Below are 15,079 nucleotides of genomic sequence, written 5' to 3'. Positions count from 1 at the left end.
CTCAACCTTTTAAAAAATTTTTTCCCATGGTACCACATCTTTAAGCAAAAACTCACACAGTAATCCAATATATAAAAAGCCCAAAGGACTGAGTTTGGCTTGAAGAATGAGTCTTCTAAGTCTCCACTTTGGCTCCCACAGTAGCTATGAGATGCCTCCATTGAACCCCCAGGCTCTAAGGAACACAGTTTAAAACCACTGTGTTAGATCAGGGGTCAGCAAACTATGGTCTGTGGGCCAAACCTGGCCTTCTGCCATGTCCTTGTGGTTGTATATTGTCTAGGGCTCCATTAGGATTACAAAGGAAGCATTGGGTAGTTGTGATGGCAACCATAGAGCCCACAAAGCCAAAAATATGTACTATCTGGTTCTTGACAGAAAGTTTGCCAACCTCTATGCTAGATGAGCTCCATGTTTATTCCCTGCACATACATACTATATCTTTCTCCAAAGGTGCAAAGTATCTCTGTTCAAAGTATAGATTTGCCATGAGAATCATGTTTTACACTTCTGAGTGTTCCACAAATTCAGATTCACCATCCCATGGGCAACAGACATCCCTGAGGTTACAGTTCTGGATGAGGAGAGAGAAAATCCCAAATTATGAGCTATACATGTTCCAGTTGTTGATTTCTAGTTTTAAAACATAGGTCTGTTTTGTTATCAGCAAACAGACTATCTTTCACATATACCTCAAACCTTTAAAGGCTGATCTATCATCTGTGCTGTGATATCAACTATCATATAAGTAACATTTAATAGAAATAGTGCTAGACTGAGTGTCTGGAGACCCGTGGATAACTTCTTGCTGGCTCTGCCACCGACTTGCTGTGTGATCTTTAGCAAGTCACTCTGCCTATCTGGACTTCCTCCATTTGTAAAACAGGCATAACCATTCCTACCCCTCACAGTAATGCAGTGCATGTTTGTTGGGGGAGGAAAAATGTAGAAATATAAGATTTGGCCAAGAGTACGTAAAACTGATTGGCCGCCTAAAAGTCTATCCGAAGCAGAAGCACAAATGTGGCACAGTTTCTCCAAGCTCCTCTGACAGAGAAGAATATTGGATACACACAAGTGATTTTAACCGCACCAGTTTCCTCAGTTGTTGGAACTGAAGCACATTTTAGAAATGCTAACAATATAATTTGGCCCCCAATGCAACATTTTCTCAGGAAAGTTGTTTACATTTAGTCCTGAGAAATTGTGATATTTAAATGTGAGCTCAAGGCAATATGCTTCAAATTAAATTCCAGGCAAAATCTACTTCTGTCCTGGGAAGGTAATAAGTAATTCCTTGTATTTCCATAACATCTCCACTTATGGAGTACACAGACTTTTGCATATGGATACAGAATCACAAACATGTGCAGTGGGTAGGAGGCATTATCCTCATTTTGTGGTGAAATTAAAAGATACAGGCAGTTTTAAGTGACAATGCCCAAATTGGAGCTCAGATCTCACAATGAAGTCATCTTTCTACAAGGCTACTCCTAATATGCCGGGGGCTGGAAACCTGGGATGGGTAACCAACCCAATAAATATTGGTTCTTCCCCTCCTTCAAGCCCCTGGTTCTTCATGTGTGCTAAAGGAACATTCTAACTTACAGAGTTGTCAAATGAACTGTAAAATACATCCATACACCACTGTATGGGGCAGTACTAAATTCATTACCTGAAAGGTTGACATGCCATTTGCAGTAATGTAGAATACATTACAGCCTGCTAAAAATTCAGCAGAAAGCTCCAGTGAATGGCTCCCTCAGGATCCTCCATCAGCCCCAAACTGCAGTCAGCAAGGGAGTAAGAATGAACACTGCATACCGAGAACGCTGCGTCTACTCCTTGTCTTTCAGTAACAGCACGTTGTCCATGGTGCTCAGAGCCCAGTGAGGGATTGAGGAAGTACATTTGGCTTGAAATCTTTAGGAAGCAGGGTGATTTTTCCCCACTGTCTTGGGCATACTAGTGCCTCTGTTTCAGTGACACTCCCCAACAATCTGGTAAACCCACAGTTAGAAAATGTCTGTTGATAAGCCACAGGTGGTTGCTGCAGATGATTGATCTAAAATTTATTCTTCTATGTGTACATCCCAGGTATATACATGGATGGGAGTGGGAGGAAGAGAGTTGTTATCAGCACATGTTAATTGGGTGGGGCAAGAAAGACAAATAGTGTCATGCATGGGGCCTGTTGCATAATGAATGCTTGATGCATATTTTGGTGGCTTTGTTTGGGTACGGAAGCAAGGAAAAAAGGGAAAGTTTTATAAATGTTCACTGTACCCCTCATCTTGTGCACTTGTTGTTTCTTTCAGTATAATGGTTCTCGTCCAAGGGAGGAATGGGAAATGTGGCACCCGACTCTGATTGCGGAAGCACTCTTCGCAATATCCAACATTTTAAGTTCGTTGCGTCTCATATCCCTGTTCACAGCCAACTCCCACTTAGGACCTCTGCAGATCTCTTTGGGACGCATGCTGCTTGATATCCTCAAATTCCTCTTTATCTACTGCCTGGTACTACTAGCTTTTGCCAATGGACTGAACCAGCTTTACTTCTATTATGAAACCAGAGCTATCGATGAGCCTAACAACTGCAAGGGGATCCGATGTGAGAAACAGAACAATGCCTTCTCCACGTAAGACAATCCCCTTTCCTTTATTTATTTATTTATTTTTTTGCCATTTTTTCCGCCTTCTCCATTTTTGTCCTGTTTTCAGCCTACAGCTTCATCACTGCCACTTGACTGTGAAGGCAGTGCTCACTGTGGATCCACCCGAAGGGTCAGAGGTGGAGGAATGTTCTTCTCTTGCTACAGGGTACTAGGGGACGAAGTGAAGTTAGGTGAGGTAGGAAAGAAACAAGCACACACATGAGATTCCAGGAAGTCATCTAAAGAGTTGGTTCTGAACTATGTTGGTAGCATTACATATTTTTAAAAGAATTAATTGGGGTGAGGTAGATAATTCCTCACTCAAAATGTGGCACCAAGGTAATGAAACAGCAAAGCTATTCCTCTGAACGAGTGTCTACCAAAGCTAACTTTACTATTGTGAATCAAGGAAGGATGCAAACATATCTTAATGCACCCCCATTCATAGGTGTAATCTCGAGAAGGGACAGGCTGAAGGTAGGACTAGAATCCACTCTCCTGTTACATTAATTTAAGGTTTCAGGTGGGCCAAGTGTCACCCAGCACTAATTGGAAATGTCTCAGGACACAAGAGATAACTCATGATTCTGTCCACGAGTCCACTGCCTCTGAACACATGGAACTCCTGTGCCTTTGCTTAGTACTGTCAAGACCTACTTTTCGGGGGACCTTCAAGCCTTCAGAACGGCTTTTATTTTCTGATAAATCAATGCTAGGGGAAATAGACAAGAGAAAACAAATAAGTACATGTCAGGCTGTTAGGAGCTGTCCTGGGCTGACCCTGAACTCAGTGTCCTACATCTTGTCCATCTCCACCCCTACTTCGGGAGAGTGCAACTCATCACTGGGTATTCATAGCAATGACCCCAAGATCATACAAGATTCTTAGTCATTAAACTAAGATACAATTTTTTCCTTATAACGCCATAAACCAACACAGTTCAGTGGACTTGGACATTCTAGAAATGTGCTCCATAACAAAGGCCAGAGAAAAAAAGGACTGTTGCAGTGATAGAGAAAAAAACAAAACAAAACAAAACAGTGCTATCTAGCTGATTCTTGTTATTTGTCTCTAGCAGCATTTCCTAAAATGGATTCTCACAAACCACAGCTCAGTGGCATGTTAATAGACAGGAGAATGGAATCTATGATTAAACCTCCTGCACTAGGCCATGCTCCTTGTCTCTCTTCCTGAAACTCAGGGCTAAATCTTGGGTGTGGAAACCAGATTAATGTGCAAGGAGAAGGGGTCCAAAATGGGTTGACAAAGAGATAGTGCTATTTTGGTTAAGCCAACCAGGAGTGTATAACAGCAGCTTATCAGCTCGCTAGTGCCTGTTGACTAGGAATGGCTTCCTCTCCTGCATTACTCTAGAGACAGAACTCACAGCAACCTGTTTTCAACATAAAGAGCAATTGTGTAGTGGCCTGAGCACCAGGAGACTGCATTTGTTCCCATCAAAGTGTTCAACAGAATTAGATACATGAATGAGAGGTGCCTTTCAGGAGGTCAGGTCCCTGCCAATTATGCTTTCATGTGTACTCTGCCGAGGAAATTTATGAAATGCCTCCTTGCAAGTTTGTAATGATTATTAACACCCCTGTTGCCAACTGACATTTTGCTCCTATCACTTGCCTAGCAGGGACAATTGAAAAGAATGGGCACCTGTCATACATAAAATTATATCTTGGGGTGTGAAGAAGCATTGTCATGGTGGGGCCAAATCAGCAGTAATGTTACCTCAACTTTCCCTCTATCAGTTGATGTTTTTTCCTCCGTAGAAGGTTGACTCATATTTATGTTTTCTTTTAAATGCCTCAACTCAGGGATTCATTCATTCATTCATTCATTTATTGAGATGGAGTCTTGCTCTGTCACCCAGACTGGAGTACAGTGGCGTGATCCCAGCTCACTGCAACCTCTCTCTCCCAGGTTCAAGCAATTCTTGTGCCTCAGCCTCCTGAGTAGCTGGGATTATAGGTGCCCACCACCATGCCTGGCTAGTTTTTATATTTTTAGTAGAGATGGGGTTTTGCCATGTTGCCCAGGCTGGTCTCGAACTCCTGACCTCAGGTGATCCACCCGTCTCAGCCTCCCAAAGTGCTGGGATTACAGGTCTGAGCCACTGCACCCGGCCTCAGGCATTTATCATACCTGTTAAAATACACGTTACTCAGCCAGGGAGATAGAAAGATTCTGCTTTTAGAGAAGGGGATAGTTTGTTTATGTATCTGGTGGAAAGTTTGGTACCCGCTTATTGTTATCCTTTTCCTTCTGATTCTCCAGAGATGTCATTGCTTTTCTTCCACATAAAAAAAGAAAAAAACAGGCCAGTCGCGGTGACCCACACCTATAATCCCAGCACTTTGGGAGGCCAAGGTGGGCAGATCACCTGAGGTCGGGAGTTCAAGACCAGCCTGGCCAACATGGAGAAACCCTGTTTCCACTAAAAATACACAATTAGCCGGGTGTGGTGGCACATGCCTGTAATCCCAGCTACTTGGGAGGCTGAGGCAGGAGAATCGCTTGAACCCAGGAGGCAGAGGTTGCAGTGAGCCGAGATCACGCCATTGCACTCCACTCCAGCCTGGGCAACAAGAGCAAAACTCCGTCTCCAAAAAAAAAAAAAAAAAGAAAGAAAGAAAGAAAGAAAAAAGAGAAAAACAATCTTCTCCTCAGGCATACAATTTAAGGGAAACTCATTGTCCTTGCTGACAACCACATGACAGTACAGCTGGGGGTTTGAGTTTGGTATTGCATACTGGGAATACGTGGCCTTCACCTGCTGTCAAGAGAAGCAATTAGAAAGACATTATCATTCTGAAGACAAAGGACTTGTGAGAGAAAAAGAAGCTAACTTGATCCAGCCCTCATCTCCTGATGCCTCCTGAATATACCTGGCTGTTTCACAGGCCCCTCAAATACAGGATGTCCACAACTAAATTCCTTATTCCTTTTCTCCGTATCTTCACTTCCAACCTATATCCCCTTTAATTCCTCATCTCATTAAATGACACTAACCAGACTCCTAGGAGTCATATGGGACTCTTACACCTTCCCTCATGAAACACATCATCAAGTGTGTCACTCAGCCCTATCAGTTCTACTTCTGAAGTATCCCTTGAATACCTCTCTCTCTTTCTCTCTCTCTCTCTCTCTCATTCTCTCTCTCTCTCTCTCACACACACACACACACACACACACACACAGTCATCCCACTGTCTTGGTTCAGGCCTAAATCATTTCTCCCAAGGACTGTGGCAACAGACTCTTGACTGGTCTCTCTGCCTCCAATCTGGTCTTCTCTCCAAACACTCTCGTACTTGCTGTGCGGAAGTTTCTTTCTAAATACTTATTGCATCCTGGCTCCCACTGGCTTCATGCCTGCCAGAATATCTGAATCTTCTCCATAAAATCCTGCCCCTTTACCATAACACACAGGGCCTTGGTAATCTGACTCTTGCCTCTCCAGTCTTTTACTGCTCTCCTCCTTTGTCAACATTTTGCTGTTCTCCAACTACAGGAAAGTGTCTCAGCCCTTCAGACCTTTGTACATCACATGCCATTACCTCTGAATGGAATACCCATCCTCACCTAGCCAGCCTGGCAAACTCATACCCATCTTTCCAACTGCTGCCAAAGGGCTACCTGCTCTAAAGCCTTTCTTATCCACTCTAACCCCACTCTCAGCTGCAGGCTTCTTCTAGAATGCATGTTTCCCATGGCATTCTAAACACATCTCCATTATGTTACATAAACTGTTGTATTTCAGACATCTGTGCCTCTCTCTCCCACCAGACTGAGACTCCCATCTTAGTAAGCTTTGCATCTGCCATAGAGGGGCCTAAGATATAAAGGTGCTCAACATGGCTACTGAACAATTGAGTGAAAAGACAAAGATGACGTCCAAAAGCAATCCTATCTTTTTAAGCTTTTTATTTGGAGATAATTGTAGTTACATTGTAATCGGAAGAAATAATAGAGAAAGAAATCTGTAAATCCTTCACCCATTTTTCCCAGGCATAACATCTTGCATAGCTGTAGTACATTATCACAACCAGGAAATCAACACTGATAAAATCCAGTGGCCTCATTCAGATTTCACCAGTTTTATGTGCAAGCCATTTGCAGCAACATACATGGGCCTAAGAGTAATCTTGTCTTTAATTATAGATAATCTACTTCTGCTTCTGCCCACCCTGCCCCCCAGGATGACTGAAGTATCTGGCCAACTCTGTCACTCTACTGATCCACTTTGAGCTTGCTTTCAGCAAAAACCCTTGGCCTTTCTCCTACCTCTCTCATCCTGTACTTGGGCACTTGGCCCAAGAGCAAAGCTCTACATTGATCCCTATATATTTCATCTTATTAGTTCCAGCCCCTTGCTCCAAGGTGTTGAAGTCTTTCTGAGTCTTTATCCTGTCATCCAGTTTATTAGCTTTCCCTCTAGTCTTGTGTCATCTGAAGATCTAAGAAGCATGCCATCGATTTCCATCCAAAGCGTTGAAAAAACTGTCAGGCAGGCTTGGTATTTGCTGGGTGGAATATTGGGCAGCTATTAAAATGATACACATGAAGACTCTGTATATACATTAAAAAGTGTCTAAACCCAAAATGTGTAATTTTTTAAAAATCACAGAAAGTGGGCTGGGCGCTGTGGCTCATGCCTGTAATCCCAGCACTTTGGGAGGCTAAACCAGGCAGATCACTTGAGGTCAGGAGTTCGAGGCCAGCCTGGCCAACATGAGGAAACCCCGTCTCTACTAAAAATACAAAAATCAGCCAGGTGTGGTGGTGGGCACCTGTAATCCCAGCTACTTGGGAGGCTGGGGCAGGAGAATCGCTTGAACCCGGGAAGTGGAGATTGCAGTGAGCCGAGATTGTGCCATTGCACTCCAGCCTGGGCATCGCATGGAGACTCTGTCTCAAGAACAAACAAACAAACACCAGAGATTGTATAAACTATGATTGCAACTATGTACAATTAGACATTCAAATGAATAATAATCTATAAAGACAAAGGAATGTAAAATAACAAGGTGGAAGGTTTAATAATAATAATGAAAATAATCAATATTTACTGCGTGCTAGGAACAGGCACTATTACAAATCAGCTTTTCGTGAATTAACTCATGTAATCCTCACTGCCATGCTATCAGGTAGACAGTGTTGTTATTATCCATTTTACAGATAGGGAAACTAGAGTACAACGCAGTTAATCAGGCTGTCCCGAGTTGCATAGATGGTAAGTAGCAAAGACAGGATTTCAATCTAGGCATACAAGCTCCAGTCTGTACTTTTACCTAGGGATACAGGTGTAAGACTGGTTTTGTAAAGGTACGTAAGATTTGTTGTATACAGCTGCAATAATCATGAACACACGAAAAGCGAAAAAGGACAGAGCCATGACCTAGCAGGCCACTGTGACCTCCTTCAAGGCTATTACCATTCATTTGCAGCTACTTCTACTTAATCAGTGGTGATTTCTCCACCCATCATTCAGCCAATATTTTCCTATCTTGTTAACATGGATACACACGTAGTTCCCATCAAACACTCTTCTTTTTGTTCTGGTCAGGTCATAAAGGTTCTTATTGGTTATCTCTGGCTTTTCCTCCTAATTCCAGTCCATATCCTTCCTGATGCTATTATCACAGGATGGTGCTACTCGTTTGTACTTTTCTTGGTTATGTGTTTCTCCTGTCATCTTTTATAGACTCTTTCAATAAACATTTCTTCAACAATTCCTATGTACCAGGCAATGAGGATACCAAGGAAGATGGAATCCTTATCTTTAAGAAGTTCATAGTCTAATGGGGAACGCAAATGAACAATTAGAATAGCTGCTATTATTAATGCTTACCATATGCAAAGTACTTTAAAGTGCTGAGCACTTTACATGCAGTATCTTAGGTGATACAGTTATAAGGCTATGTGTGTGGGCTTCAGAGTCAAAAGAGCTGGGTACAAACTCTACCTCTGATACTGCCTGCCTGTGTGACCACTCTGTGCCTCAGTATCTCATCTGAAAAATAGAAGAACAATAGTCGCTACTTTATAGACGTATAGCCAAATATAATATAGTCAGCCCTTCATATCTATGTCTTTTGCATCCATGGATTCAACCATCCGTGGATCAAAAATATTTTTTAAAAAATGAATGGTTGCATCTGTACTGAATATGTACAGACTTTTTTCCTGTCATTATTCTCTAAATAATACAATATAGCATTTACATGCTATAAATATAAATATAGCCATTTACATGGCATTCTCATTGTATTAGCTATCATAAGTAATCTAGAGATGATATAAAGTATATGGAATGGGCCAGGCATGGTGGTTCATGCCTGTAATTCCAACACTTTGGGAGGCTGAAGCAGGAGGATCACTTGAGGCTAGGAGTTCAAGACAAGCATGGGCAATATAGCAAGACACCTGTCTCTCCAAAAATTGTTCTTTTGTTTTTGTTTTTGTTTTTGTTTGAGACGGAGTCTCGCTCTGTCACCCAGGCTGCAGTGCAGTGGCACGATCTCGGCTCACTGCAAGCTCCACCTCCCAGGTTCACACCATTCTCCTGCCTCAACCTCCCGAGTAGCTGGGACTACAGGCGCCCGCCACCATGCCCTGCTAATTTTTTGTATTTTTCGTAGAGATGGGGTTTCACCGTGTTAGCCAGGATGGTCTCGATCTCCTGACCTCGTGATCCACCCAACTTGGCCTCCCAAAGTGCTGGGATTGTAGGCGTGAGCCACCGCATTTTGAAAAAAATTAGCTGGGTGTGGTGGTGCATGCCTATAGTCCTACCTACTCAGGAGACTGAGGCAGGAGGGTCACTTGAGCCCAGGAGTTCAAAACTGCAGCGAGCAATAATTGTGCCACCACACTCCAGCCTGGACGACAGAGTGAGATCTTTTCTCTAAAAATAAATAAATAAATAAATATAAAAATAAAAATGAAAAAGTATATGGGAGGATATGTGCTTACGTTATACATAAACACTATGCCATTTTATATAAGGAACTTGAGCACCCATGGATTTGGGTATCTGTAGGAGGTCCTGGAACCAACCCTTTGCAGATATCGAGGGACAACTGTATATGCAAAGCACTTAGCACAATGCTTGGCATATAGTAAGAGCACAATAAATGTTAGCAATTAGTATTTATCTTACCAAGAATCATTTTTGAGATGAGGAAAACTTGAAGTTGAAAGAGGCTATGTAACTTTCCCAATGTTATTTAATAAATGGTGGGGTCTAAAGTTCTCGCTTAGGCACTCTCCTCTATTGCCTCTACAGTGTGATTTGTGCATTTATGGAACAAGGCTTGGGTGCTATGGGAGCAAAAAAGAGGAGCATCTAACCCAGCCTTGTAGGAAAGGAGTTGGGGCAGGCTTCTAGAGGAGGTGGGGCTTCAACTGAGCCTCAAAGGTCAAACAAGAATTAGACAGAAAAGGAGAAAGGAAAGAAGTAGAAGCTAGAGGTTGGGGCAGGGTGAGGGTATCCTATCCAGAGACAGGAGCTTGTCAAAGGCATAGTGGAATGAGAAATAGCAGGTCCAGGGAACTGTGGAATGGGTAAGGGTGATACCAAAGGGTCACCTGTGTTGGGATTACAGCTTTTGCTCCATTTAGGCTATCAACATACAATTTGGGAAATATAGGATGATGTCCCTGCTTTCTCCCAACAAGCCTTTAACTTCGAGTTCACCCCCTAGTTCTTCTTTGTTGGTCTGAATTAGGTCCAGAGAAGTAAATCCTCTCCATACTCTTTCTACTTTTTGAAAGGGTAATTCCTCATCTCAAAGATGAGACTTTCGGCAAATGTTCAGAGGACTGAGTTCCCATCTCTGTTCTACTTTACCCCTCTTAGCTTTGTGATCTATTTGTGGATGGCTCCCAACATGTGCAAGTTCTCCCTTAACCACCTGTTATGGATTTGTCTTCTGTGCATTTAATATCAAGTTTTCTTGAATCTTTGTATCTTCAGTCTATGCCTCTTCTTGAGCTAGCAAGTTCCATATGTTTGTTTACTCTCTGCTAAATAAAAATGGACTAGTTGCTTTTTTCTAAAATAATCCCTCTTTAAAATTGAAAAGATAGTCCTTTGTTATTAAGATTCTATGGTTTGTCAACAAGTCTTTCCATCCCTGTGATGACTTTATTATAGACCCAGCACCAAGTAGTACACCCCCACCACCACCAGTGGTGGCCCTTTCCCTGTGTATTAAACTGAGTCTAGAAGCCACAGAACCTCCAGCAGATGTCTCACCAGAAAATTCTTTTCCACCTCACATGACAGTCCCTCATTTTACCTGGGCATGCTTTTCAGCAGGCCAGCTTCTCCTGATGACCGGACCACACTGTAATATTTTGAGAAACATGTTGAGGACATTCTCACTACCAACCACCAAAACGGAGGAATGATCTTTCCTATCCCTCCCCATTTTCCCCTGTTGTACAATTTTATCCATAAGGTTTCCCTGACTAGAATATCAGCACAGTTGAAGGCAGATTTATTTATTTATTTATGCATGCATTCATTGTTTGTTTATTATTTATTTATTTACTCATATGTAGAGAGAGACAGGGTCTAGCCCTGTCACCCAGGCTGGAGTGCAGTGGCATGATCATAGCTCACCACAGCCTCAAATTCCTGGGCTCAAGCAATCCTCCCACCTCAGCCTCCCACGTAGCTGAGACTACAGGCACATGCCACCATACCTGGCTTTTTTTTTTTTTTTTTTTGATAACGGGGATTTGTTATGTTGCTCAGGCTGGTCTCAAACTCGTGGGTTCAAGTAATCCTTCCAATATTGCCTCCCAAAGCTCTGGGATTATAGGCATGAGCCACCATGCCTGGCTGAGGGAAGATTTTAAATGCTCAGACTTTTACTTTTAGGGAACGTTTGTATCTGTCAGTGGAACAACTAGCAATAAACTCTATCCTCAAGCATAAGCCATTGCAATTTTAATTGTTGTAGGGGTAGAGGTGAAGGTAACATCTATTCAGGAGAAGCAACCAATTAACTAAGACTCTACCAACATATTGATTACATATTTGCCCTAGTTTGTGGCCTTATTGTCTGTCAGGAAATCAACAAACACTTACTGAATGCATTCTGTGTTCAAGGTCATTCAGCTTCCAGGGACTCTGGTTCCTCAGAATGACATTCCTACTCACTGCAGCTGCTCTTTAAAATTCTGAACTACAATCTGCCCTGGCTTCTGTTACCTAGCAGCTGTGCTAGCTGCTTGTGCTATTTACTGCTGGCCTCCTGCCTGCCTGATTTCTGGTATCTAATAGGCATCATCAGGTGTTGACTGTGCCCTCCTAGCAGGGGCCAGATTACTTAGCCCCATGTCTTCCTCATTTTTCAACCCTCTGCCTGGTTCTGCGATGCATTGTATTGCCTGGCCCTGGCTGGTAGAGTCTCCTGAAAATTTAGATCCTGTGATAGGTCTGACTTGCCATATTGTCTGGTTCTTGTGCCCTGGCCCCTGAACTCCAGACTCTCATCTTACTATTGATTCTCAACTGCTTCACCAGCTGGCATTTACTTTCACCAAACAAAAAGCAAATTTATTCCTTTTAGGCTAGCTCTCTAGCAGCGTGATGCTGAAAAGATCATGGAATTTATCTATGATAATCAGAGAAGAGCCACTTAGCAAGTTGAGAAGGGCCATGTGCACATTGCCCAGGCAGCCCTGAAAAGGGCCCTTGAGAGTCAGGCCAGTGGAGAGCACAGCCTTAAACAAAATAAACTAGCCCTTTTTGTGCAGCCTACTGACTGCGAAATTGTCAATGGGATTGGAATCTTCTCCACTTTAATCTAATGATAACAGTAATAGTAATAGTTTTCATATATTCATTCATTTCTTCAATAAATGTCATTTAGTCCCTATTATGTGCCAGCTACCTAGCAGCTATGTCTCTGCCTCCATAGAGCTTACATTATAGTAGAGAGGGACGGAAAATAACCATTTAAACCAAAAATTACCTAATATAATTTTATGAAGCTTCAAGTGCTACAAAGAAAATTAAACAAGACAATAGGATAGAGAAAAACTGATGGAGCTACATTAGGTAGAGCAACCAAGAAAAGCCTCTCTGAAGAAGTGACATTTGAGCTGAGACCTTGATGATAAGAAGGCAGCTGTGTAAAGATCAGGGGGCAGAGCACTTTCAGACAGAGGGACTCCTTAAAGTACCTCTCACCCACCTCTAAAATGAACCGAAGAACAAACCCCTAAGACTCTCAAAATACATTGTGCTCATTAAGAACAACACATTTTGAGCACACTGAAAAATGCATCCATTCTTAAAGTAGCATTTCTTATGTTCTGCATGGTTTCCATAGGCTTGGGCAATGGCTAATCTCTGCCACCCACGAACTGGCTGCATTTTATTGCTGTATTCAGATTTCTGAATATAAAGCAAAAGAAACCCTAGACACCAAAAGCATATCATTGCAGTTACATATTTGGATGTGAAGTCTAAGAGAGGAAATAATAATTTGAGAAGCCATCAATATAGTGGTTTTGGAAGGGCAGACAGACCTAGATTTGAGATCTGGCTCAAAACATACTAGTAAGGTGTCCTTGGGCAAGTCATTCAATCTCTGAATCTCTGTTTCGTCATCAGTAACAATAAAATTTTACAAGGATCATAATGATAATGTATGTATGTAAAAGTACCTAACATGCTTATAAGTTCTCAATAATAGTTGAGTTCTCAAAAGCCTCAATAACAGTTGGTTAATATATCATTAACAATTATCTGTATAAAGTGTTAATTTGAGAATCCTCAAGCTCCTCCATGCAGTTTAGAGTTATCTGGGTCCTGTGAGAGCCACAAAAGAAGTATCAGAAATGGTAATTTGTTCTCATGTTCACTCAGCCAGCAAATGCCAGAACTGAGATCCTAACCCAGTGCAATCTAACTCAAGCACCATTCTCCTGCCTCAGCCTCCCGAGTAGCTGGGACTACAGGCGCCCGCCACCATGCCCGGCTAATTTTTTGTATTTTTAGTAGAGACGGGGTTTCACCGTATTAGCCAGGATGGTCTCGATCTCCTGACCTTGTGATCCACCCGCCTCGGCCTCCCGAAGTGCTGGGATTACAAGCGTGAGCCACCACTCCTGGCCTCAAGCACCATATTCTTAACCACTGCATGTATTGCCTCTGCATAATTAGAATGGTAAAAAAATAACATGGTCTGAAGACAAAAGGGAAAGTTTGGTAGAGGAAATAGCTCTTGAAATAAGCCTTGAAAATTTTTAGGCTATGCATAGACTGAGAAGAGGGAATGGTATTTCAGGTAGAAAAGCAAAGCATAAGACATAAAAGTGGAAACAAACAAACAAATGGACATGGATGGTCAGTCTGTGTTAGGGAAGAGCCCAAAATATGTGAGATCACCAGTTTATCTGTCACAGATCTGGCAGCCCCTTTGTTAAGCAGATCAGCTTACATTTTCTCTCTCTTTTCTTGCTCTTCTTAAAGAATTAACTAACCTGCTCTTTGATCTCTTTTAGGCTCTTTGAGACTCTTCAGTCACTCTTCTGGTCTGTATTTGGCCTTTTAAATCTATATGTCACCAATGTGAAAGCCAGACACGAATTCACCGAGTTTGTAGGAGCTACCATGTTTGGAACATACAACGTCATCTCCCTGGTAGTGCTGCTGAACATGCTGATTGCTATGATGAACAACTCCTATCAGCTTATTGCCGTGAGTAGCTTTGCTTTACAAGCGTGCTTACTTTGGTTTCAGGTTGGGGCAACATCGGCATAGAGTTCATTAGAAGCTCAATGAAAGAGTTCGTCTGCCTCAATTAATTTACATTAGCTTTCCTAGTTGTTAGACTGAATTATTTCTTTCCAATGCAATTCAGGTTGGACTCTTAGTCTACAGAATCTTCATCATCTAAGTTATTGGAGTGAATAAGATTTTCTAGCTACTTATTGAAAATATTTCTAAATTTCAGAATCAATTTTCTTGCCTCAGTGGAAAACTCAGGGTTTGAGCATAATTTGGCTACAACGTGTCACCTCACTCATCTCCAGGGTTAATTCAGCTGATCTGGTTCTCTAGGCAAGAGAGCCCTATCTCCCTATTCACTACAAACATCTCCCTCTGAAAACTAAGAATCCCATTGACAAGGATGGTCTTCTGAGAGAGAGACAGAGAGGGGAGGGGGCTACGTTTTTTCCTATTTTAAAAAATAGAGATGGGGTCCTGATATGTTGCCCAGGCTGGTCTGAAACTCCTGGCCTCAAGTGATCCTCCCACCTCAGCCTCCCTAAGTGCTGGGATTACAGGCATCAGCCACTGCACCCAGCCAGTGGCTATTTTTTAATCAAGTATATATAAGTAACTGCACTCCATTGCAAGGCACTCCTAAGTACAGTCCATTGCT

At 42.3% G+C, this 15,079-nt stretch overlaps 1 protein-coding gene across 1 annotated transcript in view; it reads left to right on the top strand.

Annotated features, from left to right (window-relative positions):
• Window positions 1–15,079, top strand: part of TRPC5 (transient receptor potential cation channel subfamily C member 5) — a 309,990-nt gene that overhangs the window by 228,587 nt on the left and 66,324 nt on the right. The window contains exons 6-7 of the mRNA XM_055106604.1: window positions 2,319–2,641; window positions 14,196–14,391. Of these exons, the coding sequence (XP_054962579.1) occupies window positions 2,319–2,641; window positions 14,196–14,391 (519 nt within the window). The remainder of the gene's footprint in view (window positions 1–2,318; window positions 2,642–14,195; window positions 14,392–15,079) is intronic.

Source organism: Pan paniscus, chromosome X, assembly GCF_029289425.2.
Source record: "Pan paniscus chromosome X, NHGRI_mPanPan1-v2.0_pri, whole genome shotgun sequence".
Classification (NCBI taxonomy): domain Eukaryota; kingdom Metazoa; phylum Chordata; class Mammalia; order Primates; family Hominidae; genus Pan; species Pan paniscus.
Note: the sequence above shows the minus strand (reverse complement) of the source record. Positions and strands in the feature narration are given on the sequence as shown.